General features: G+C 32.3%; 2 protein-coding genes and 1 non-coding gene across 8 annotated transcripts in view; all 3 read right to left on the bottom strand.

Moving 5' to 3' along the window:
* The window catches only part of LOC145327655 (protein zer-1 homolog), a 350,140-nt gene extending 346,952 nt beyond the window's left edge, over window positions 1-3,188 (bottom strand). For all 6 annotated transcript variants that reach the window (XR_013882204.1, XM_080171190.1, XM_080171191.1 and 3 more), the window contains exon 1: window positions 3,167-3,188. The gene's annotated coding sequence lies outside the window, so the exon portion shown is untranslated. The remainder of the gene's footprint in view (window positions 1-3,166) is intronic.
* Window positions 507-27,328, bottom strand: LOC145327656 (phosphatidylinositol-3,5-bisphosphate 3-phosphatase MTMR6-like). The gene is made up of 30 exons (XM_080171196.1): window positions 27,257-27,328; window positions 26,853-26,902; window positions 26,159-26,213; window positions 25,241-25,317; window positions 23,614-23,669; window positions 23,034-23,129; window positions 22,519-22,699; window positions 22,175-22,218; window positions 21,282-21,502; window positions 20,745-20,874; window positions 20,181-20,252; window positions 19,751-19,812; window positions 19,001-19,071; window positions 18,645-18,738; window positions 18,108-18,214; window positions 17,208-17,291; window positions 16,803-16,871; window positions 14,577-14,655; window positions 13,971-14,033; window positions 13,365-13,414; window positions 12,849-12,902; window positions 12,336-12,379; window positions 7,934-8,027; window positions 6,691-6,751; window positions 5,786-5,854; window positions 5,418-5,476; window positions 3,592-3,651; window positions 2,981-3,033; window positions 2,409-2,467; window positions 507-1,291 (listed from the first exon to the last, which is right to left on the bottom strand). The coding sequence occupies exons 1-30, from the start codon at window positions 27,278-27,280 to the stop codon at window positions 1,202-1,204; spliced, it is 2,328 nt and encodes a 775-aa protein (XP_080027322.1). The 5' UTR covers window positions 27,281-27,328; the 3' UTR covers window positions 507-1,201.
* Window positions 13,715-13,787, bottom strand: TRNAR-UCG (transfer RNA arginine (anticodon UCG)). The gene has a single exon. It is a non-coding gene; the product is annotated as a tRNA-Arg (tRNA).
* Window position 27,329: the final 1 nt, after the last annotated feature.

Below are 27,329 nucleotides of genomic sequence, written 5' to 3'. Positions count from 1 at the left end.
TGATACACGATAATGTTTATAGACATACTTACATTTTTATAACTTGATTATAGAGTTGCTTCGCTTATAATATTGTACTTTGTTGTCCCAGGAATCAATATACCAAAAATCAGATCAAACGGATGATTAGATCACATACAAATTTGTTGTTAAAAAAGTAGAAAATCAACATGTTTAAAATGGACGTACGGACATTCTGGTAATGATTATAGAGTTGCTACGCTTTCTAAATCGTACTTAACTACTACAGGAATAACCATGCAAAGTTTGAAATCGTTAGGACAATTCTAAAATGCCTAAATTAACGAAAAAAAGCTATCTATCTCGGATGGACGGACGGACCGACCATAATTATAGAAAAGCTTCGCTTTAAAAAAAAATGGGTTAGAGTTGTTTATTTGTTAAAGGGTGTTCGTTTCTATCATAGGTAGGTTTTAGGCTATTATTCGAGGAGTAAAGATGGAGTTTAATCATAAGCCATTTATAAGTCGAAATAATTAAATCGATTCTTAACATTCATATATATTTCAAATCAAATCATAACATTGAACATTTATCAAAGATACTAAGGTTTTTATAAGAGTATTGTTTTACAAACAGAAAGTTTTTTATTGTGATGTGAACCTGATTCCAAAAAAATGACGTCATACAATTCAAATGACCAATGAAAGGCAGTATACATTTAAATGAACCAATGGTAGGCCAGTATGACGTCATTTTTAAGTTCTTATTGATTTTTCAGCTATAAACATTTAGTTGATATGTGTTATTAAATTTTTTTATAAAAATAACAATTAGAATAAATAGACAAATAAGACATACATTATAGCACAAAAACATTTCTGTGGGATATTAAATGCCTTGCTTTAGTCAAACATACATAAATACGTACTATAGTTTTGACAATTAATAGTTATTTATCGCATCGTATTATAAACAGCATTCCGCAGATTAAAAAAGTACAATTATAAGATTAAAACTAGTTTCGTTAGCCCTAAGATGCCGTGGGCATGGGGCAACAAATCTAATTTTAATCTTATGATTGTACATTTTTATATCCGCAGAAAACTTGATATAATACTATGCTATATATAACTTTTCAGTATGGCTGAGAACCGGTTTTAATCCAGCATGATTAATATTACAAAAATACGATTATTAACTATAATTTTTTTAAGTATCAACTTTTTATGCACATTGACTAAAGAACAGATAGATTGGTAATAGCAGGATTGAAGTCTTGTGATATTTCTTTATTACAGGCCAAACAAACTGGGTACAGGCGTATCTCCTAAATGTAGCTGTGTTTAGTGCCCTAGGAAAATGGGGATAGATGTCTCAGCTTTTGGTCTACCTATTCTATTGACGTCATAGTAGAGTGAAAGAAAAAGTGAAGGGGGAAAGAAACCTCATAGAAAAGAGATTGGTTATAGGTTGACGTCAATAGAATAGGTAGTCCAAATGCAGTGACATATATCCCCATTTTGTTAGGGCACTATAGATAGATACCTCCTGAATAAAAAGGATGGATAAGGTGCAGTTTACGGTTAAATGTTCCCGGGATCTATTATCTACAAAAAATTTACGAACTCTAAAGACTGCTATCGGCCAAACAGCTGAACATTTTGTTTACATAAGATTTTAAAGAAGTCCTAAAAAAAATCTGGAATAGCCAATTCTCAATAGTGAACATAATTGCGCGAAATAATTACGCGTGTTTTTTTTTAGATAAGCTTTCCCTGTACATTATTGTATTTTGTCTATTCCAGATTATATATAGGCCTTATTTTGCCCCAGATTATAATGTGCTGGCAAATCATGTATGTCCAACCGTTTGGCAGCTAGCAGCCCTTTAATTTCATAGATTTTTGGAATATTTTACCATTTTTTAAAATTGTACTCTTAAAGTCAAGATACAGCATTTGCAAAATCTAGACAAGTTATTAAGTCTATGCAGTTTCAGTCTCTCGTCCAATATTCTAAAATCTGTTAAATATTTTTGAAATTTTGACCTTCACAAAAAAATTTGCGGGGGGGGGGGGGGAGTGATGAACCCTGTACTCCCCTCAACATCAACATTATTAACATGAAGGCTGTTTAGACAGAAATGCCAGCTTATTATGTTTGCAATGTTCAATTATATTATTGTAATTAAAACCTTTTACCCATAACTTATTAAAACTAGCAACTACGTCCCTAACGGTATGGAGAAGGGTAGGTCGACCTTTCACATTACATTTTTGTTTTAAAATTTTGGGGGTCTATTATATTTATTGAGCGATTTTTCAGGATCCTTTCAAAATGGAGTTGTAAACCATCCATGTATCTATAATAAGCTTCACTGTAAAGGAAAGCTATTTTGATATATTACAAGCAGACATCCAATTACTTTTATATAATGATAATACCTCGTTCTTATTTAGTCCAAGAGACGGTGTGTTCAAGGTGGATGAATGCTGAACGTTCTCTACATAAAATAAAATTAGTTTTAGTAGCGCAACTTTTCTATAATTTGGGCTTTACCAGTCCGTTTACCTATGCATTATCATTATCATACAAAAAAGTTTTCTAAATGTTAAACAATCAGCATGTTTTAAATGGACGTACGGACTTTCTGGTACAGATTATAGAGTTGCAACACTTTCTAAATGTACCAAGCTCTGATAGGAATCATTATGCAAAGTTTAAAATCGTTAGGATAATTCTAACATGTCTATTTTTATAATTATACAAAAGATGTTATCAAAAAGTTAAAATCATCTTTTTTAAATGGATTTACAGGCTTTCTGGTAACAATTATAGAGTTGCTACGATTTCTAATTCGTAATAACTGTTATTGGAATCATCATGTAAAGTTTGGAATCGATAGGATAATTATAACAAGTCTAAATTAACGAAAAGAGGTAACCCATACGGACATAAGGACAGGCCGACCCTAAATAGAGAAAAGCTTCGCTTTTAAAAATTAAGATTGAGTAACCTGAATTATCGCTAACTTGGCTGATCTGACTCACATTACTGGAACGACGTCGCCTAAAATACAAAATTACATAAAACCTTTAAAAAACCATTCAGTTAGAAATATTTCTCAATCCAATTTAAAAGGAAAAAATCTACTTTATAATTCCGAAATATATTCCACGTAAAAGATACCTGAAAAAAATCACTTGTAGAAGTGAATCGAGCAATATTAGCTAGAAAGTGGGCAAATAAATCCACGTGTAAATGTAAAAATAAATTTATAATTCTTATACCAGCGGTCTTACCAATTGCTGTCCCCCTTATCAAGGATCTAAAGTATTACTAATAGGACAATGGCCGATGAATTGATGAACATCTCTAAAGATTATACACAAAACTAACTCTTCTGTAGATTACAATCAGTGGTTGAAACGTTTTAACACTCAACTTTATAAACCAACCTATCAAAATTGATTAAAGTCCCCAAAGTTGTTAAGCCAACGAATAAGAAAACGTCAATATAAGACTTTGGGCACCAGTGTAATAAACAGTCCATTGTCCACTCTCTCTCTATCTCTCTCTCTCTGCCCCCTTATGTATAATGACATAATTGTCCACAAAATTTCTAACCTGTCTAAATTAGCAAACGCTAGGGTGTGACCTGGCAGTAATCTTCTTCTATGCATACACCTACAAAAATAAATATCAGGGATTTTTACTTTAGACTAGCTACCTGGATTTTATTGTATACTTTATCTACACACACACACAGCTATTTCATTAGCGTTGATAACGAACTAATGCACCATCCCATAACTGGTTTTTAAGACCTAGGCTTGTAACAGGCCTGAAATAATATTTTCCTATGTTTCCCATCCCGTATACCTGATCAATTGTCTTATGTCTTATCCCTTAAGATCACTTAGTTTAGAATACAGTTGTTCAAATAAGGAGGGGTTTACTTTACACATGTAGCTTAGTCTATACTTCACTTGGTCTGTCCGTCCGCCAGTCAGTCACTCTTTATTCTATAGTCAGTCTGTGCAGAACGCTACAGGGTGTCTCAAGAGAAATGTCTTTTTTAAAAACTTAATTATGCATTAAGAGATATAAGTTTTCCGGAATTTTAATGTAGGGAGTAGATTTGAAATCTGCATCAAATTTTAAGGATTTTTTATAAAATTCGTTTTTTGTATAATTCTTTATCTAAAAGCGGAAATACAAATTAAGTTAATTAATTTTGGCATCCGTGATTGGTGGATTTAAAAAATCTGCGCTCTGATTGGATGTCGTATATCATTCAACCAATTAGAGCGCAGGTAGTTTAAAATCCACCTATCCTATTGGTCAAAATTAATTAACTTAAAATGTATTTCCGCTTTTAGATAAAGAATTTTACAAAAAACGGATTTTATAAAAAATCCTTAAAATTTGATGCAGATTTCAAATCTACTCCCTACATTAAAATTCCGGAAAACTTATATCTCTTATTATGCATAGAAAATGAAACAATTATGTAAAATGCTTTATATGGAAAACCTATCGTGGGTTATATGCTTCAAATATTTGAAAATGATTATTTCAACAAATTATGCCCTAAAAACCGGTTTTTCCAAAGGCCTTTTTTTCGACGATTTATGGATTTAAAGGGTGTGCAAAAATACACACATTTTTAAAATTCAAATTGCGCAGCTTGTGTTAATAGTAGAAAAATGTTGCGCATACCGTTAGAATCGTCATAAGCTCTAGCTTTTGAAAATATAAAACCCGTTTTTGTGCTATTTGTAGTTTTAGAGCTACGTTGAAAAATGTGAGAAAAAGGGTGAAAAGTTTTAAGTAATTGGAACATTTTAGCTCTTAGCTCCTATACTGTACGTAGCACAGGAATATTATATATTAAAAAAAACAGAGCTTATGACGATTCTAAAGATATGCATAACATTTTTCTACTATTAACACAAGCTGGGCAATTTGAATTTTAAAAAGGTGCGCATTATTTTACAACCTTTAAATCAATAAATCTTCGAAAAAAGGCCTTTGAAAAAAACCGGTTTTTAGGGCATAATTTGTCGACATAATCATTTTCAAATATTTGAAGCATAAATGTCCCACGATAGGTTTTCCAAATATATAAAGCATTTTACATAATTGTTTTATTTTCTATGCATAATTAAGTTTTAAAAAAAGACATTTCTCTTGAAACACCCTGTATATGAAGAAGGTTGATCTTATCGGCTGCTATCGAAGATATACAGCAGAAATTTTTAATTGAGTTTCCTTTCATATATGGAAATCTGTTTTGTCAGTCTGTCTATCGGTCATATTTTTAAAGACACAAACCTTACTTTTTATTTGTTGTAACAACTGAACATATGCAATATTGGACCTCATTTCGCCCATTCCATAAATTTTGTGCTTCGCTACTAATGGATGTTGTCATCCTTGATATATTATACCTGTTACAGAATAGTTTTCCACAGGAAGCACAATTCTTCACAGGAACTGAGTATATTATCTTAATACAGATAATTAAAGTACAAGTATAGTCATTTATCGCATCGTATTATAAAAAGCTTTCCGCGGATATAAAAATGTACAATTATAAGATTAAAACATAGATTTCATAGTTAAAATATGTAGTAAAAGAATGGAGGGGACATAAACTTTGCCCAAAGGGCAGGAACCATGTCCCGATTTTGTATGAAATCTTTGAAATCAACTAATAGCGTCGGAAATTTAAACACAGCCGAGTACCCACTAAAGGGTCGCTGCCATTTGGGGCAGTTAGTTGACTGGATTATACATCTATTCATTAATTGTTTACCTTTATGCCACACGTACAATCTGTTACATCTCTTCTTGTCTCCCAATTAATGGCTACACAATTCATTTCCTGTAAATTAAGAAATAATTGTAATAAATTCGAATGGCCGTACCAATAAAATTATTTCAGCAATAGTAATTTATCGCATCGTATTATAGACAGCTTTCCGTGGATGTTAACAAAACTTGTATTAATTTTACATTTTAATATTCCAGGAAAGTTGTGAACCTAGTAATAATGTCTAGTTTTTTATCTTTGTGACGTAACAAAAATCGAAGTATGAGAGGGAAGGTGGGAAAGGAAACCCCTAAAAAAGAGATGGATTTTTGTTACGTCACAAAGATAAAAAGTGAGACACTATTATGTATTATTTACTGATTTGTGTTTTTTTTCCTTTACAGGATGATTGAGAATGATAACCTTAGTTATTGAAATATATATATGGCCTGTACAAAGATGTTAGTTTGATAAATTAGTCTTGGGTTGAGATGGATCAATAGCTTTTAAAACTAACACTATTACTAGGTTCAAAATTGTCTATTTTGATGCTAAACATGATTTTTCAATGTGACTGAGAACCGGTTCTAAGCTATACAGGGAGAAAATCTTCCATTAAAAAAAACCTTGGATAATATCTTCATTTGATTACCTTTGCATAAATTAGAACACTATATTTTGGCGAGCGGCTATGCCCCTGGGGGCCTTAATGTATACTAAAGGGAGGGATATTCATCTTGGGATTGCGAAATCACCCTCCCCCAAAGAAATAATAAAATGCTCTAAAAACCACTCCGGGAACTATATGTGTTCCTTTCCTTAATTAGAGAACTTAATCGGTTCAATATTCTAAAAAACTTATGCTTCAGACAAAAAAAAACTTTCTGTCTTATAATAGATCGGGATACCTGTTTTAATCTTTGTGAGGTGATGACTGGTTCTAATGGCAAGCACAGCGGCTCAAAAGATCTAGAAATATGGATCATGGAAAGAAAAGAAGGAAGGGGGTTTCGTCTTATTTTCACAGTAACTGTTGATACGTTATTTTAGGTTAGGTAAATGGTAACTCCGCATTGTTATGAAAATGGCCCCGCATGGTTAGAACCCCCCGCAGTGGCTGGAAATAGAAGAAAAGCTACTGTAAAAATATGACGAAACCAGCTATTTCGTTTTCTTTTCATGATCCAAAACTGTAATACATTTACATAATATTGAATAAAAAATCACAAATGGCAATATCAAATTTAAATACAAAGAATATTACCTTGAGTAGTTAAAATTACAACTTATGGAATAAAACGCTAATTTTTTCGGTTAAGAAACAACATGCGGGGCCTTTATATTCTGGGGCCTAACCCTGCGGGCCTACCCTGTACCCAATATAATGAAACCTAATATAAGGTAAAACACTTTTACTAAAAACTACAGTACCCTCTCTATTCCTATCTTTGCATTTCATTTTTAAAAACTATTTGCTTCCCCCCTTGCCTTTATGGAAAAGCGATGGAGGTCAAGAAAATAGCCTAAAACCAACCTATTACACCCATAAAGCTTCTTTAACAAGTAAAAGCAATTAGTACTAGCATTTTCTGAGATCTTCAGCTTCAAACAATAAAAACCATACTACTTTATATTATTTCTAGCGGCTACGCCCCTAGAGGCCCTTGAGGCTTGGGGGATATCACCAACCCCCACTTTCAATTCTAGTTTTTAAAAAGATTTTAAAGAAATGTTAGGTTAATTTTTTCTAGGGGCGATTTCTCTTGGGAGGGTGGTGGTACCCTTCCTCAAAATAGTTAAAAATAGCGAGGAAGAAGAGCCATCACTCAGGGTAAAATATGTTTGACAAAAAAATGTACTTCTTTGCATTCATTTTTATTCCAACTTGGCCACTTGAAATGCGAAAATGCCGTCAAACTGTTTTTTTGTCGCGGCATTTCTTCTCTTATAGACGTAAAGAAACTATTTGAAAACTCACCTTTTTACCCAATATAAAAAACCTAATCTATTGTTAAACACTAATATTATATGATTAATTTTATGAAAAACTCCCCCCCCTCTCTCTTCTCTTCCATATTTTCTTAATTAATTTTTAAAATTTATTGGATAGGGGAAACCGCCCAAAGTTCTTCTAAAATATTAAATAGTTACCTTTTTCTATGCAAAGAATAGGAGGAAGGAGATCCAACGCTCAGAGTTAGATATGGTGACACAGAATCCAATTCTCCAATGAAGTTAAACAGCTCTTTAAAAATAATATAATTGGTATTAGTTGAATATTAAAAAGAAAAGGTAATACGGTTTTTGTAACCTCTTGAAAAAAAAATCAAGACCCCATTGTTGATTAATTAGCCATAGTTTCTTAGTGTTTGGACCTACGTCGTTATTAAGACACTTTAGTACAGCCCTAGGATATTACGGGATAATACAATGGCCGATAAATTAATGTACATCCCCAATAACAATACACAATAATACAATTTCTGTAGATTATTAAAAATGGTTGAACCTTCTTAACACTCAACTTCATGAAACAATTAATTTAAAAAATTCCCCAAAGTTGTTTTCCTATCGAATATGAGAGTGTTATTATAAAACTTAGGGACTAGTCAATAAAGAGCACAATATCATCTTTATTCCTGTGTACAGCCAATAGGATCAGCTTAAGCACATTACTACACTACCCGCTATCTCACAAATTCCCCACATTTTTACCGAATTTGGATCTTACACTTCAAATAGTAATTCAAATTATAAGGACTCGTCTAAAGCTATTAGAATTTAAAGACTTTTGTTTTGAATGACGTAACACATATTCTTTTTATGAAAGCTTCACATTTTTAGCCCATAGAGGCAAGGGGCGAAGTCACTAATACACATACAATTTCATATAGGGTAAAGTTATTTGAAATTCATGCACTAAAAATCTAATAAACACTGGAACAAAACAAAAACGAAACATTAATTTTAAACATGTATTTTTGAAAGATCAGTGCATATAAAATTATAAAATAATTTACAATAGCTAGTTAAATCACAAAACTATTCTAAACAAAAAATTTAAAGTATTTCTAGGCATGACCTATAGAGCGATAGACGAAATAAAATATTAACTTGATAAAGGAAATCTTATTCTTCACCCAAAATATCATTCGCCTGTATTAAATAGCAGCCGAGAAAATGGAAAATTACCCATGGACGGAATTACGAACGGACAGACATAGTAATTTGTAGAGTAGATTCGCTACTAAAAGGTTAAAAACAAACAAGTGAACAAAATGGTTATTTAAATGTGTAAAATTTAGAAAAAGTATTTGTAAATAGATTTTATTTTGTGTACTTTAGACTTAAGGAAAGTGTTTGATTGTATTTCATTCAAGATCTCAGATGTAATAAAAAAAATTTATAAATTTTTTTTTTATTATATAATTCATAACTTTTTAATTCCATCTGTATATCAGTGCTGTTTTCTTCGTTTTACAAATAAACAAGTAATTAGAATTCCAAAATGATATTTAATAATATTAAATTAGCTAACATCAACGGAAGAACGATAGGGGGAATAGTTATTTCTCGCATCGTATTATAAACAGCTTTCCGCGGATATAGAATGTACACTTATAAGATTAAAACCAGTTTTTTTAGCCCCGAGATGCCAAAGACACGGACTAAAAAAACTGGTTTTTATCTTATGATTGTACATTTTTATAATCGTAGAAAGCTGGATATAATACGATGCTAGACATAGTTTTTTCGTATGGACATAGAGAAAAAAATAAAAGAGAGGAATCGAAGCAACTAGAAGACGAAAATAGGCAGTGGGCCTAGAGGCCTACTCAGCGCTGTTGCCGCGCTAAAATTTATTGCTATTCCACTACTTTTCAAATGGGAGGATTAAAAATTATTTTAAAAAATATTTTTTTTACTTTTTACTATTTCCATATTTAGGGCAAGAATATTAGATTAGATATTTTCGTTTTAATGTTTTAATTAAAAATTACATAGAATTTTGTTTTTATTTAAAAAAATTTGTTCATGAAAGATGAATCCTTCTATTTCTAAAAAGGGGGAAATTTTTTTCATAATGAACATTCAGCTGATTCTGACCGCCCATGGCTGTTTGCTAAATATCGCTTTTTTTTATTCACATTATTATTTATGATTGACTTACAAAGAGCCCTGGGCGGCTTTTGATTTTCGTCTGCTTCTAAATTTAGGGATGGGGAAGTAGTATTTTACCATGAAAAAGGGGTGAGTATTCATCCTCTTATTATTTTTCCTTATGCGTATGGATGAGAACCGGTTCCTATCCACCGGAGTTGAATGAATACGAGAAAAACTATTACTGCAATAAACGAGAAAACTCAAGTTTCTGGCAAACGGCCCTTGAAACTATAGTTAGGTCCTGCCTTTGTAAATGCATAAATTAAAAATTAAAATTCACAATCATTTACAGTACATGCAATAAACATCTAAACAACGATGTATTTAAAAACATTTGACAAAACAATCCAAACTAATAAAACTACTTTATTTGTCTTTGGTAAAAATTTTAGTATTATCACATCAACAGTTATAACAATCACAAGTGTTCTTTGGTAAGGGTGAGTTATACGTAAAGGTGAAACATTTTTTTAATAACAATACATGCAAAAAATACTAGGTACATAAAACTAAGGAAACTATTTGATTTCAACTTTTCATTAAGCTAAAAATACAAAAAAAAAGTTCATTTTGTGTCTCAATCATTATCATTTTTACTAACCCAAAAGTTGAAGGCTAAATAGTTTATACAGGGATCTTAAGGGATAAGACAATGGAAATAAATTGAAATATTGATGTACAATGTACGTACATCCCTAATGATACTAAACAAAATTATCCCATCTGTAATTGTCTTTTAAATTAATGATAGAAAATTTCTTGACACTACGAATTTAGTACGGGGTGCTGCCAATTTTACCACAAGCAAAAATACAACCACTGTGTTTTTGACAAAAATTGGGTGTGTTTTTGTCAATTTCGTTTTTAGCTGTGTTTTTGGCAAGATTTTTTTATCCACTGTCAAAATTACACCTTTACTACTGTCATAAACACAGTTTTTCTGTCATTTTCACACCCATGAAATTCAATGAGCTGTCAAATTCACAGTTTTGATGACAAAAATACACCTAAATATTTTTACATTATTATAAGTATTTTAACCAAGTTGTAATAACTTATAAATATTAATGCCTATAGTTAAATTAATTTACACATCAATAATTTTGTAATGTACCATTCCACTTTTAAAAGAGGCGAGTGGACAAAACCATAATCATAGATTATATTTGCTTTTATAAACATGATTTCAACCTCCTAACTGTATTATATTATGTATTAAATATTATGGATAAATAAGTATAAATTTAATAGATGTATTTTTGTCAATAATTAGGTGTATAATTGACAAATCATAAATTAAATGGATGTATTTTTGTCAATTTGTAGATGTATAATTGACAGCAAAACTGTGAATATGCCAGTGCAATAACTGTATTTTTGTCATACCCCCAAAAAATGCAGGTGTGAATTTGACAGTAAAACTGTGTTTATGACATCAAATCACTGTGTTTATGACAGTATTATCACTGTATTTTTGCTAGTGGTAAATCTGCCATGTACCCGTTTAGTACCAACCAATCAAAAGTCAATACAGGTATCCAAAGTTTTATAGCCAAATAAAAATAGACTTAAAATAAAATTTTGGGTACAAGTGTAATTTACAGTCCAATTTCCACTCCCTGAACTGAATACATTAGGATGAAATATGTCTTTTACAAACATTTAGAACAATCACAGGTGAAATTTGATAATGGTTTAGGTGCAAATTTATAAAAGGAGTCAAATTAAATGTACACTCAACGAGTTTTGTTATCCTTCTAACTGTTTGGAGATTTTAAAGATTATTTAATATATAATAAAAAAGAGACATCCTGATAATACAGTAATGCTAACCTCTGAACCGATATGTTTCTCATTTACATTAAAATCTCCCAAGAAACCCCCCCCTCCCAACTACCTCAAGATCCCCTATCTAGGGGGCATAACGGCTAGTTTTGTCTATTAAACACTATGTATACTACACTTAAAAGACTCTTTTGAAAAGAACCTTGTTTTTCAAATTGATAAAATCATATTTTAAAAGTAGGTATTTTGACAATTAGGCCTAAGGTTTTGAAAAGAAAATAGATGTCTTGTCTAATTGTTTGTTATTTATTGTATAACAAAACTATACATGTTTGTTTGTATACTTTTAACTTATGCTTGAAATCATTTCAAATGCAACTATTTTTTTGCTGTTTTTTCGAAATTTCTAAACATATATCAAAGATAGTCATCTAAGTTTTTTTTTGAGATTTCTCTAATTACCGGGTTTCTTTTACAATAAAATTACGGACTGTCAGTCAGACCCAAACTTAAATGCTTTTTTGCTGCTCTTCAATAATTTGAAAAATTATTCTTATTCAGTTGAATGTACATTTTACTATATATTATTAGACAGTTATCTTACTAGATTGACACTTCTCAACCAAACAACTTTTCAAATCTGTAAATCTAAAAATAAACAAGAATAATTATGTCCAAAGTTGATGGAAGAGGGAGTCTTATGGCCTTTATTGGCAACCTTTTTCCCACACCTGAGAGAATAATATTTCTGTTTTTGAGATGGTCAAATAGTTCGGGTATATAGTCCCTTTCGTGACAACGCTCCTTAAGGGGCGATTCTTTGTTTTATTTCACAGTAGCTTTTCTCCTATTTCTAACCCTGCGGGGCTAATTGCCTAACCTTGTGGGGCAATCACCTAACCCAATATAACCTAACCTAAAATAACCTATTAAAAGCCAATTATAAAATTCGACAAATCGCCCCTTAAGAGGCGTTGCCACGAAAGGGACTATTCCCAATAGTTCTTGAAAAATACTTGTACAATTATGCGATTTTATAACAAATGAAGATTGGATTTCGTTTAACATTTTCAATATTCTAATTGTCTAATATGTCGCTTTGAAGGTGTTTACATACCTTTTCTCCACCTTTTCAAGTTCTGTTTCGTTCTGTTGGTTTTCACCACTTCCTAATTTTATTTACTTAGTCAAATATAAACAAATAAGTAAAATAATTTCATTAATAACGAACCCAAAATTATTTTTAAGATTAAAAATTAGTTAACTGTCATACAGTTGTACAATTATTATTAATTGAAACTTGTAACTTTTACAGAAAAAAAGGAATAATTAAAAAAAAAGAAAATCCAGGGGAAAGAATACTGTAACTAAAAGATGTAATAATCGATAAATCATTACTTTGATATTTCACCATATTTTCCCGTACTCTAATAAAATGGTCCTTCCAGCTGGCTAATATAACGATAAGCACATCCACCCGTTTGACCCCATCCCCTGTCCTCCTACTTGAGAAAAGTAATGACCAAATAATAAGGTTTAAAGTAGTAAAGTAACCTTAATTGACGACAAAAATTCTCCTATCATTTCCAACTGATGTAATAGATATTTATAATATTTTGACAAAACTATTCCTGTATTATTATCTGCAACTGCGGGGATAACTTTCTTTACTGATCCACTTGCCTTAAAAAAGACAATCATCAAAATTAATTTTATTCAAACTTCTTTTTTCCAGTATGACTTCGAATCCTATTAATATCCGCTGGATAAGAACCGGTTCTAAGCTATATACAAAAAATCATGTATCCTATCGTATTACAAAAGATTTTCAACGAAGAATGATATAAAAATAATATTTTTAATGACAGTCTAAGTTTTGACCCATCGGCGCTAACACAACTGGAATTAATCTAGAAAATTTTTAAATTCTACTATCCTCGGAAAGCTGTCTGAAGGTATAGAAAGATAGTTATAAAATGATCTCGAGCGTGACAGGGCTCGAACCTGCAATCCCAAGATCCGAAGTCTGGTGCCATATCCATTAGGCCACACGCCCTGTGATACGATGCGATAAATTCTATCTGCCTCTATTATGCCAAGCCTCAGGATGCCTATGAAAGAACTTCAAAAATTTTTGAGGGATCTATAAAAAGCTTCACTAAAAGGAGAGTCATATTGATCCAGCGACTGTTCGTTCTGTTTTACATCAAAATTATTCATTTTAAAATGTGAAACTTACCTTTGCAGTTGCTATAAGATTTTTCAGAGCCTCGACTCTTCGTGATAAATGCTTTGCATGATCCTAATTATCATTATCATAACTTTCTGTCCATCTGTATGTCTGTTTGAACAACTAAACTGTAAGTATCTCATGTTATACCAACTGAAAAAATATAACACCCTTCCTGATTACTCCCCCCGCCCCCCCTTAAATCCCCCTGAATGTAGCACGTGGTATCAAAATCGTAAGGCTGTTGTCAACATTTTGGGAAAGCTTCGCGCACCATATGGCAAAACTCTGTTCACGCCACTGGGACATACCAGACCTAAATGTTCATTGAAATCTTAAGTGCTTGTTAACATTTTTTAGTGAAAAAGATCTACTCTGTAAGCTTTTTTTCGACAGATTGTATAAATTACATAAATGTATATAATTAGCATTATAGTCATAAATAGCCTAAAAATAATAAGGTTTTGTTTAACTTACGAAAAAGACAAGTTTTGCATCAAATACTAACGTAACATTTTTGCTATTTAGCATTGTGGTCTATACTGCATAGATATTCATTAACTCACGGACGTATTGTTATAAATTATCTTTATGATGCTATGATAATGCTCCTGCCTCCAAGGACTGAGTATGTAGTTGTGTCTGAGTGAGGAGGTCTATAACTGGTTCTCTAGGTTGTGTGGCTGCTTCGTACCTACAGTACAGTACAGTGTACCATACTACAGAGGCATGCAAAAGGGGAATGTATCCACCTCCCTGAGATGGGTTTTTGAAAGATGAATGCCGCGTTTTTTCGACATTTTTTAGACATTGATTGATTGAACGAAGACGATAGGGTTTTAACAGAGTATACAACTTAAGAATTCAAAATCTTAAAATTATTAATTTAGCCATTTGTATAATGTCTAATACAGCTCTAAAAAGATGCATTAATAAATATGCAGTAAAAATGTAAATGATAACTAACTCCAATATTAAAAAAACCTTTTCCACAAAAACTTTTTTTTTAAATGTTTTTTTGATTATCAATAATAATGTATAAACAGTTTAACTTTTAAATACCAATTTATTTATTTTTATTTTACAAGACCTAATGTATAAACAGCTTGACTTCTAAATACTAATTTTATTCTACAGTATCTATGCAACATAACCTAATTCTAAATACTCTATCAATAATAGTATATTAATGTATTTTTAAACACCCCCCCCCCTGCTGATTATTGCCTCCTGCTAAAAAAATCCCTTTCAATTTACTGTTAACATCCAACTAAACTCAATGTTGATCATATTATTTTCTTCTTTTTTTAGCAACATTTTCTGCCTTTATAGTTCTACAAATTTCTTTTTTTTTACCTATCTTTTAATATGTAAATTAAATTAATATGATTTATGTCATTTAGACTGAAGAGGGTGCAATGTCAACCGAAATATATTTCAATAAAAAATAACTAAGAAGTATCAAAGACTTTTTCACTCAGTGAATTTATCACAAAATGATTAAATAAAAAGTTGTATACTCTGTTTAAATTTAGCGAATTGAAAAAACGCGGCATTCATCTTTCAAAAACCCATCTCTGGCAATATTAAGGGTGATGGATATAACCCCTTAGGTGTCCACCCCCTTGTACCCTCATTGAAAAGGATGTATATTATTATAATATACAGGGTGTTTCAATAGAAATGTCTTTTTTAAAATCTTAATTAGGCATAGAAAATAAAACAATTATGTAAAATGGTTTATATATTTGGAAAACATATTGTGGGACATTTATGTTTCAAATATTTAAAAATGGTTATTTCAACAAATTATGCCCTAAAAACCGGTTTTTTTCCAAAGGCCTTTTTTCAAAGATTTATGGATTTAAAGGTTGTGCAAAAAATGTGCACTTTTTTAAAATTCAAATTGCGCGGCTTGTGTTAATAGTATAAAAACGTTATGCATACCGTTAGAATCGTCATAAGCTCTAGTTTTTCGATATATAAGAACAATTCCTGTGCTGCGTATAGTATAAGAGCTACGTGGTAAAATGTTCCAACTTACTTAAAACTTTTTAACCTTTTTCTCACATTTTTCAACGTAGCTCCTAAAGTACAAATTGCACAAAAACGGTACTTATATTTTCACAAACTAGAGCATATGACGGTTCTAACGATATGTGTAACATTTTTCTACTATTAATACAAGAAGCGCAATTTGAATTTTTAAAATGTGCGTATTTTTTGCACAACTTTTATATCCATAAATCTTCGAAAAAAGGCTTTTGGAAAAAACCGGTTTTTAGGGCATAATTTGTTGAAATAACCATTTTTAAATATTTGAAACATAAATGTCCCACAATATGTTTTCCAAATATATAAACCATTTTACATAATTGTTTTATTTTCTATGCCTAATTAAGATTTTAAAAAAGACATTTCTATTGAAACACCCTGTACATCCCCTTGATGCACCCAGCTAAAACAGCCAGAGATGGCGTCAAGAAGAAATTTGCGCGCTTCTAACCAATAACATGGCCGCATTGTTCCTTCACTGTTATCTTATTTACTTAGTAGGTAACAAGATCTACTATTTTTATTTGATATGGTACACTCAGGGATCTAAATGGATAAGACAATGGCCCATAAATTGATGTACATGATACACAAAATTATCCCTCCTGTAGATTAAAATTAGTGGTTGAACCGTTTAGACACTAAACTTAATAAACCAACCAATCAAAATCTATTAAAAGTTCCCAAAATTGTTAAGCCAACGAAAAAGAGAACGTTATTAAAAAACTTTAGGAACTATTGTAATGGATAGCTCAATGTCCCCTCTCTCGCTGAGTACACTGTAACCTGCAGTATAGTCCCCTCCAGAATAGAATGTTCTGTGGCTGTACAGATGGTACCAGTACTTCATTACGACTAAAAAACAAGTTTTCGAGACCTTAGATATTAACAGGGATCTTAAGGGATAAGACATTGAATGATGATTAAATTTACATCCCCAATGATTATCATCAAAACTCGCAAAAAGTGCCAAAAATTTGTAATCTAAACTATGGAAATATTTGATTACCAATAAAATTTCCAGTAGAATGTCCCCTACCTCTCTGGATTTTATACATTGAGTTTAACTTTTTTAAACAAGGTTCCACATTTTGGGGGAAGCAAAATAAAATTAAAACAATGTGTTCTTTAAAGTATAAAAAATCACTCATTTAAATATTGGAAAATGAAAGTTTTTGAAAGAATTTTTACCTGGATGGTTCATATAGAGGATTAACAAATTCATCTGCAGAGTTGGTAAGATGTCCCCACAAGGAATAGGTGCGCTCAGATAATCTATAAATGGGATAAGGCAATGGCCGAAAAATTCATTTATATACATTGAACATCCCCATTTATGATACAAAAAACTACCCATTCTTTAGATTACAATCAGTGGTTAAAACGTTTGAACATTTAACTTAATGAAGCAACCAATCAAAATTAACCAAAGTCCTCAAAGTTGTTGAGGCAACGAATAAGAAAATGTTACCATAAAACTTTTTGGACTATTGTAATAAACAGCCCATTGCCCTCTCTGTGTGTAAAAATGTACTAAAATATTAGAGTTTTCATACAATATGACTGTAACGTATATGTTAGGAAGAACTGTCTTCCACTTTTCCACAGGTTTTCCACCTCCCTGGTTAATCGTTGTGCACGCCACTGAATTGTTTAATTACCCTATAGCTTTAATAAGATAGAGGGTCAAGTCATAATGCACTTGAACGTGGAGCTTGAGCTAGCCCTGGTGGATATACAAGTGTCTCAACCCTCTACATGACGATTAAAGTCCAAGCATGTGAAACTATGGCTAATCAATCAATTCAAAAACTTTTCTTGAATTTTCCATCTAATATCAGCTGTAAATAATAACTGAATTGATTCGAAAAAATTATTTCGTAAGTTCAGCTGAACTTGGGGGGGGGGGGCATTGAAAGAAAAGCAACTCTCCCCCCCCCCCCAAAAAAAAAACATATAAAATCGAAGAATTTTTTTTTCGAATTAATTTAGATGTTGGTTATACCTATGATGGTTCTAATATTCAGGAATTAAGGGAAAATATTGCATATGTTTATTAACAAGTTAATATTATTAATTCTAAAAACCTACCTATGATCTTGTCTGTCCTTCTGACAGTTGCCTATAAATGTTCCAAACTGGCAAGAGTACACATGATCATGAATTGACAGAAGGTATTTGTCAGAAAACTGAAATCCCTAAAATTATTGGGTAATTTTACAACAATTTTTTGAACTCTCGAGTAAAAAAATCTTCCAAGCTTTGTCATCAAACATGCAGGTTATTATTAAACATCCAGGATCTAAAGGTACACGACAATGGCCGATAAATTGTTGAATTTTACCAATGATTTTACACATTATTAGCCATTCTGTAGATTAGAATTATTGGTTGAAACGTTTGAACATTAAAATTAATAAACCAACCAATCGAAATTCATATAAGTCCCAAAGTTGTTGAGCCAACGAATAAGAAAATGTTATGGTAAAACTTTGAGGACAAGTGTAATAAACAGCTCCTGTCCCCACTCTCTCTCTCTCTCTATTAAACAACCCTGTAATAGTGTAGCTTTTGTGCAAGGACGTACAGACGTACTAGAGTTAAGTGTAGAGTATCTACGCTACTCACCTGTGGAAACTGGGTAAAAATTTGCCAGGTAGCGTCAATAAATTGGGTCATTATCGGAGAAACTTCTTTTGGGTCGCCGGCAATGAATCCACACCTTAATTTTTTATTTTTAAAAAGTAAGATTATTTATTCAAAAACAGCATAAATTTACATGAGATTAAAATGCCCTAGAATTTATAAAAAATGGTAGGTATAAAAGTTCTTCAATAGTTTACTAGGTAACTTTCATATTATTTTAAAAATGGTTTTAATTTTTTTTATTTTCCATAAAAAAGTAAGGTCTGTTTTTAAAAAAATATGATTTTTTAGGGAAGATTCATGAATAAAATAGGTTTTTCTTAAAAAAAAAAATTGACCTGTCAGTAAATTTATGACCAAATATAAGCCAGTCTTTTTCTATCAGAGCCTGAAATCCTTGTATTGTTCTATATCAAATTGTATGGTTTTAGTGCAAAATCGTTACAAATAAAATTTAGAAACTTCAAATTAGTGATTATTTATAGTGGGTATTTATTGCATCGTATTATAACATCTTTCTATGGATATTAAAATAAAAACTTATAAGATTTATTTTATGATTTTTATTTTAATACTCGTAGGAAATTGTCTGTAATACGATGCTATACATGATTTTTTAGTATGACTGAGAACTTTTTTTAGTCCATTGCATATCTATCGATTACGAAGCCATACTGAAAATAAACATTACTTGTATTTTAGGAAGTAGGACGGCTCTTTTATCTACAATTTTGAAACCTAAAGGCCTAAAAAATAAATTCCGATTGCTCTTTTAAAGGTTTTTGAACTATTTTAAAGCGCTAAAACAGCCTATTAAGACTTAAAGATTTGTCAAAATAAAACAACATGAAATCCCCAAAGTTTTATAATAACTTTTTCTTATTCGTTACCATAACAACTTTGGGAAATTTATTGAGTTGGTTCATTATTTTGGCTGTACAAACTTGTCAACCACTAATTTTAATCTAAAGAAGAGGTTATATTCTGATATTTTGTATCATCATTTGGGATGTACATCAATTTATCGGCCACTGTCTTATCCCATTAAATCCCAGCATTTATATTTTTGTTGCACTGAACCCTTTCCTGTAGAATGGGTCTAGAAGTATCTGTGCTAGGGCACATGTCTGACTGGTTCTATCCCACCCATCTGAACACCACAGGTGTGTGCCATCACTTTCATGTAATATTTTTTCTTACTTCGGCGTTATATTTTACCTTTTATAAACCGACAAAACCATTTTTTTTACAATTAGGTTGGGTTATATGGCTAGGGTCCGAGCGCCCGCGGCTAGGCAGGCCAGAGGGCCGAGCGCTGCGGCTATGGTCATTTTTTGTTGGGAATGAAAATGGCACTTTTAAACATTTTTAGTTGATTGGAAATAAAAACAAATATTTTTAATCTACAGGTGGGGTAATGTTGTTTATCCTCAATGAGCATGAACATCAAGTGATTGTTTAATCCCGTTTATCCCTGAAAAATAGTATGTAACTCTGATGGAAGTAATGACACACCACCTGAACAATGAACTATAACTGATACACCACTGAGTAGCGCCTCTGCTATAAATATGCTAGCTTCCAGTACACCTAGCAGTCAGGGATAGGTAATTCAAAGACAAAATATAATAAAATCCAGGGCTTGGCAGACGCGCCTCATCCTTAAATTTAAATCTGCTGTGGGCAAAAAAAAGATATTCTGAAAAGATGGATTGTCTGTTTAGGAACAGGTTTGGACTTCAAATTGAATTTTAGGGTTATATTTTGACTAGTTTACTGAGGCTTACACGCGGCATACGCGCAGCTGCCGAGCCCTGATGATATGTTATGCATTATATTAGTTCTTAGTGACGTTTTTGCAGGTTTATTCAGCTATAAACTGGTTTGAAGGATGGTAACTAAAATTAGTGAGACACAAATTCTTTTATTAAAGAAAACTTAAATTGTAATTATAATAAACTAACTTTATACCATTTTGGTTCAAGGTTCAATACTTTGCATGAAACTAAAATGAAATAATATAAGAAATACTGCCCGTACATTATTTTTCTTCTTATTAAAACGATTTATTTATCCCCCTGCCTTTGATATGTTTCAGCCAATTTGATTGTTCCAATCCTTGGAGAAATAATTCCATTGTCTGGGTCTTGGTTTCACAGGTTTCTACAAGCTTAGCAAGGCTTTCTCTCATTATGTGAATATTCTCTATACCCTAAACAATACAATTTGTATTAGAAATGATTATTTAATAAAAAAGATAAACCACGTTAACTGTTCAAAATGTAATGTAGAATCAACAACTGAATATGGAATATTAAATTGTTTTTACCCTAAGTATTTTATTAATGCATTTGCAATATTTCTAGATTAAGATACATTTAATGTTTACATTAGCATAGTTCTATAAGCTTAGCAAGGCTCTCTCTCATTATGGGAATGTTCTCTATACCTTAACATATTTTTTATTGCAGAAAACTACTAAATCATGTTTGTCATCCCCAATCATGTGTGTCATCATTGTGGATGACGCACATGATTTATCAGTCATAGTATTGTAATTTTGCTAGTGGTAAAAGTGGCAGCACCCCTGTTATCCCTATAGATATGCTGTGAACTTACCTTAAAAACAAATTTAGTATTGGCATAAAATGCCTCGGCTTCATACCCTTTGCCAGCAGCTCTGTTGTACATAGCATTAATCTTGGGCCGGGTGTCCACTATGTACAAATAGTTGGAGTTGGGGTTGGACTTGAGGACGCAGTTGATATAGTCCTCGTCCTCCTGTGACCTCCCGTTTAGTCCAGACAGAGGCTGGGCACAGCGTAGCAGCGCAGCTCCTGGTCAAATGGTGTGTTTTGCGCCATTTTATAGTCTACTAGCGGCTACGCCCCTAGAGGCCTCTAGGGACAATTGGAGGATGGGAGAGTTGAATTCGATAACCATTTTTTTTTTAATTTAAAAAGAAACAAAATTTCTGGGGGGTAATTTTTTTTCTAGGGGTGATTTCTCTCGGGAGGTTGGTAGTACCCTCCCCCTAAATAGTTAAAGACCTTGCCAGGACCTATGAGAAGCTTTTCTGTAAAGGAGAAACAAATAGGTTCAGTGGTTAGCGAGATCCTTTGGTATAGACAGACGGACATACAAACATCCTGTTACTTTCTTATATACTATTTATACTAGGAAACCTACTTTTCATAACTGCAATATTCGTGCAGCTACTTTATTATTAAAATACTTTGTATTATAGATATGTCCATAGTCCATCCATAAGTCTCAAACCACATGTAAAAGTACTTTATACTGTAAATTCTACGTAACCATTAAAAAGGCATATTTCCCTTGTTTTAAGATTAAAAGATTAAATTACAATAACATTATCAAACACTTTTGTATAGTCAAAAGAACATAAATATAATTTTATGGCATTAACTTTAAAATCAGTGTTAATAGTTCAGATTCAAAGTAAAAAATCTATCAAATAGGTTTAAGGTGATAAAAACTTTTCATTCCTGTAGAAGCATGATAATAGGTCAATACTGGCAATCTTCCTTTAGATCTAAACAAAAAAGTAAAAAAGATTAGTCAAACTTGTATCATTAAAAGGAGAACATGACAACTGTTGTCCTTTTATGTCCTGAATATTATAAGACAGATGTCAAACAGAGAACTTAGGTATTCATTTAATTTCACAAATTTTTTCTTATAACAAATAATCAATTCAAACCAGCAGTTTTCGAGATCTTAAGCTTCAGACAAAATTAACCTTCATGCTTTATATTATAGGATATTCGAAATTAACCACTTCCGAAAATTAGCAGACTTATTGAATACTCTATGGACACACTGAAAAATTTACCTGAATTTAGCACAGCCAGTGACCAGACTGGCCTGAGCACTGGCCGGCACCATAAACTGTTCAGGATACGAGGCGCACAGCTTGTAGCCATTGTTCAGAGTACAGACGGTCCAGTGTTGAGTGTTCACCCCCTGGCGGCTGTATTCGGCACTAAGTTCAAAGAAAGTCCAGCCCGTAGCCTAGTACATTGAGGGATTCATACACATGGGCTGGAAGATTGCAAAGTAATTTTTCTCCCAGTATGGCTTCAAACCGATTAATATCCGCAGGATTAGAACCGGTTCGCAGCCATACTGAAAAATCATGCATTGCATTGTATTACAGATAATTATCATAAATACTAATATTAAACATCATAATATCAATGCTAGTTTTGTTAGCCAGCGCCTTCGACTTCTCGTGGCTAACAAAACTGGTTTTAATCGTATAATTTTTCATTTTCATATACCTAAGTATTTTAAAGTTAAAAAATACTTGATTAAAATCTTAGCCCATATATTCACAAATCGTTTCCTGTGGTAGATCTCCCTTGGCCCGGTACTGAAAACAGTACAACTCCTCCACTGACTGGGGCTTTGACAAGTGTGTCAAACTTGAGTAGATGTCCTGTGTGCAGTGAAAGAGAGCTATAGATGTGTTTTAAAGTTTATCTTTTATTTCATCTATTTTATATCTTTTACTTTTTAGCATAATTTCGTTTTAGAAAAAGTATGGATCATGGAGGTAGCGGGTTTCGTCCTTTTTTCAAAGTAGCTTTTGATAGGTTATTTTAGGTTAGGTAAGACAAATATTAATAATTGCCCCACATGGTTAGGAAATTGGCAACGCAAGGGCTACAAATAGGAGAAAAGCTACTGTGAAAACACGATAAAACCCGCTACTTCGTTTTCTTTTCATGATCCAAAAGTATTTTAATCGTAATTTTTAAAATCTCATTATTTAATCCATATTCCTAAAATTGAAAGGTGAAAGAAACAAGTCTACGTTCTACGTTTTCTTCAACTAATCTATAAACAGATGCGATGCGCGATTAATCTTTTCAATGTGGATAAAAAAGCAATCAGTTATTCTATTCTATAGTTATCTATTCCTGTGCGTCTCTGTCTCTGCTTACTAGGAAGGTAACAACTCGAAAATTACTGCACTGAATCCTAAATTATGGAGAGATGAAAGTTAATATTTGACTGGATCAAGGTAGTAATATAAGTACCTATAGGTAGAATATTTTCTACTTGTATAACTAGTGCTAACTTTATATTTTTTATGCTTGTTTGGTTAATAAGATTAAGTTAATAAATTTGATTGAAATTAAAAAAATATATGTTTAGACTAACTTCTAAATCAAGGTCCTATTTGGTGACAGGTAGTTTTTCCTGTTCTACTTCTTACCTGACTGGTGGACCCAGGGGGTGGTAACAGGTAGTTTGTCCTGTTCTACTTCTTACCTGACTGTTGAACCCAGGAGGTAATGACAGGTAATTTGTCCTGTTCTATTTCTTACCTGACTGGTGAACCCAGGGTTGGAGACAGGTAATTTGTCCTGTTCTACTTCTTACCTGACTGTTGAACCCAGGGGGTAATGACAGGTAATTTGTCCTGTTCCATTTCTTATCAGACTGGTGAACCCAGGGTGGTGACAGGTAGTTTGTCCTGTTCTACTTCTACCTGAATGATGATGAACATAGGGGGTGGTGACAGGTAGTTTGTCCTGTTCTACTTCTTACCTGACTGTTGAACCCAGGGGGTAATGACAGTTAATTTGTCCTGTTCTATTTCATACCAGACTGGTGAACCCAGGGTGGTGACAGGTAGTTTGTCCTGTTTTACTTCTACCTGACTGATGAAAATAGGGGGTGGTAACAGGTAGTTTGTCCTGTTTTACTTCTTACCTGACTGTTGAACCACAGAGGTAATGACAGGTAATTTGTCTTGTTCTATTTTTACCTGACTAATGAACCCAGGGGGTGGTGACAGGTAGTTTGACCTGTTCTATTTCTTACCTGACTGTGAACCCAGGGTGGTGACAGGTAGTTTGTCCTGTTATACTTCTACCTGACTGATGAACATAGGGGGTGGTAACTGGTGGTTTGTCCTGTTAAACTTCTTACCTGACTGTTGAACCCAGGGGGTAACGACAGGTAATTTGTCCTGTTGTATTTCTTACCTGACTGGTGAACCCAGGGGTTGGTAACAGGTAGTTTGTCCTGTTATACTTCTACCTGACTGATGAACATAGGGGGTGGTAACTGGTAGTTTGTCCTGTTCTACTTCTTACCTGACTGTTGAACCCAGGGGGTAATAACAGGTAATTTGTCCTGTTGTATATTTCTTACCTGACTGGTGAACCCATGGGTTGGTAACAGGTAGTTTGTCCTGTTATACTTCTACCTGACTGATGAACATAGGGGATGGTAACTGGTAGTTTGTCCTGTTCTACTTCTTACCTGACTGTTGAACCCAGGGGGTAATGACAGGTAATTTGTCCTGTTGTATTTCTTACCTGACTATTGAACCCAGGGGGTGGTAACAGGTAATTTGTCCTGTTCTACTTATTACCTGACTGTTGAACCCAGGGGGTAATGACAGGTAATTTGTCCTGTTCTACTTCTTACCTGACTGTTGAACCCAGGGGGTGGTGACAGGTAGTTTGTCCTGTTCTTTTTCTTACCTGACTGGTGAACCCAGGGTGGTGACAGGTAGTTTGTCTTTTTCTACTTCTTACCTGACTGGGGATCCAAGAGTTGTGACAGGTAGTTTATCCACCCCGCTGATATGCATATGTAGGATCCATAATTCTTCCTGGAATTACCAAGTATTATTTAATACTTATATTTGCGGGAACTTTTGTTTAATGAAATCTTCCAATTTTTAACATTTACAAAACAGCCTACTTTATTGCATCAAAATCCATGACAGATCTATATAGGAAATAAATGTCTATATATGAGCTCAAGTTTTCCAAGCGATAAATGTTTAAAACTCATAGTGCTCCAATAATCCGTAATAGAATCTCATTGACCAGAACGATTAAGACTCATTATTTTACTGTATGAAGAAGAAATTCAATTTTTTTATTTCATGTTGCTATTTGAATTATATTGAAGTATTAAATTTCTATCCATAAAACAGAAAATTTAAATTTAAAATAGGTATAAAAGAAAACATAGTTTTAAAATAATTTGATACTAGCGATACGTGTGTAATGTGGTCAGATATTGAACTAAAATTTAACAGTTAACTAAACATTTTAACCCTTTTCAGGACGATAATTTGAAGAAAAAAAAATATTAAGATCCTAAAATAGTTTAAAGAAAGAAATCGTCAGGGAGAAGATAATGGAAGAATAGGGTTAATAGTCAGAATTCAGATAACCAAAAGAGTAAATAAAACACTGAATAAACCTAGCCAATAGCGAGATATTTATATCGAGCCCAACTCTAGTTAATAAAATCATAAGAAAATGTTTCGAATCAAAATATGACATAATTCCAATTAACACAGCTTCAAACACAAAACGCATATCCTTCTTATTGTAGCATGTTATCATATTCTTTTTTAAATACAGAAGGCCTAAACGAACATATTTTTGGACCTATATTTCACATGACAATATAGAGCAGCTATGTCCCTAAAAGCTTACCTTTTCTTCTGGAGATACGAAAATCAAATGTGTTGTTGTTATGTACAATGTTCCTGTTATTTATAATAGATGATACAAAATCTTTGAAAAAAGAAAAATCTTCGAAACTTTCTAAGTTACAAAATCATTCACGAAAATTATTACAAATTCAGAGGTATAATAGTTTTTCTCGTATTCATTCGAATCCAGTGGATAGGAACCGGTTCTCATCCATACGAAAAAACTATGTCTAGCATCGTATTATATCCAGCTTTCTACGAATATAGAAATGTACAATCATAAGATTAAAACCAGTTTTTTTAGCTGGTGCCTTTGGCACCTCGGGGCTAAAAAAAACTAGTTTTAATCTCATAATTGTACATTCTATATCCGCGGAAAGCCGTTTATAATACGATGCGAGAAATAACTATTCTCGTATTCATTCGAAACCGATCGGATTAATATCCGGTGGATTAGAACCGGTTCTCATCTATACAAAAAAAACTATGTCTAGCATTGTATTATATCCAGTTTTCTACGAATAAAAAATGTATAATTATAAGATTTAAAAAAAAATTAAGCCCGTGCCTTCAGCATCTCGGGGCTAAAGAAACTGGTTTTAATCTTATAATTGTACATTTTATATTCGCGGAAATCTGCTTATAATACGATGAGAGAAATAACTATAATCATTTTTTATTCATCTATTATTCCTATTGTAGATTCTCTTGGGTTAATATTGTTCAACTTATGAACATTCTCGACCTAAAATATAAAATAAATATTAATATTTTCTTTCTAGCATTTTGTATTCGTAGGATAAAAATATTGTGAAACTACCTTGGAACCTATAAAAAGCTTCGTTTAACTGACTCAATTAGTTTAATTCGTAGGCTTTGATTGGTTTTTAATAGATCTTAATAAGTTAGTTCATACTGTTAGCATTCAATATTTTAAATCGATAAATTTAATCTACAAGTACAAAAGTGAAAATTTTGTTTATCATTATTGAGGATGTAATTTTACATTGTATTATCCTAAACGAACACTTTTATTTCTAAGGCGTACAGACATACCATAGCTAAGGTGTAGCTGCAATATTACAAAAATATATTTTACCTTAGGCGTTGCTATATGCTCCATATTTCTTTTTATGAATTTAAAATACACTATTATAAAAGTTTCATTTTCA

Source organism: Acartia tonsa, chromosome 9, assembly GCF_053477335.1.
Source record: "Acartia tonsa isolate MP-2025a chromosome 9, ASM5347733v1, whole genome shotgun sequence".
NCBI classification, from domain to species: Eukaryota; Metazoa; Arthropoda; class Copepoda; order Calanoida; family Acartiidae; genus Acartia; species Acartia tonsa.
The sequence above is the reverse complement of the archived record's forward strand: the minus strand, read 5'-3'. Positions and strand labels throughout refer to the sequence as shown.

Excerpts from the sequence above, each read along its gene's own strand:
- LOC145327656 (XM_080171196.1), bottom strand. The coding sequence starts at position 27,280 with ATGGAGCATATAGCAACGCCTAAG. Across the intron at positions 23,670-25,240 it reads ACTCTTGGATCCCCAGTCAG|GATTCAGTGCAGTAATTTTC; the intron begins GTAAGAAGTAGA and ends TCCATAATTTAG. Across the intron at positions 5,477-5,785 it reads ATTGTACGTGTGGCATAAAG|ATAATATACTCAGTTCCTGT; the intron begins GTAAACAATTAA and ends ATCTGTATTAAG.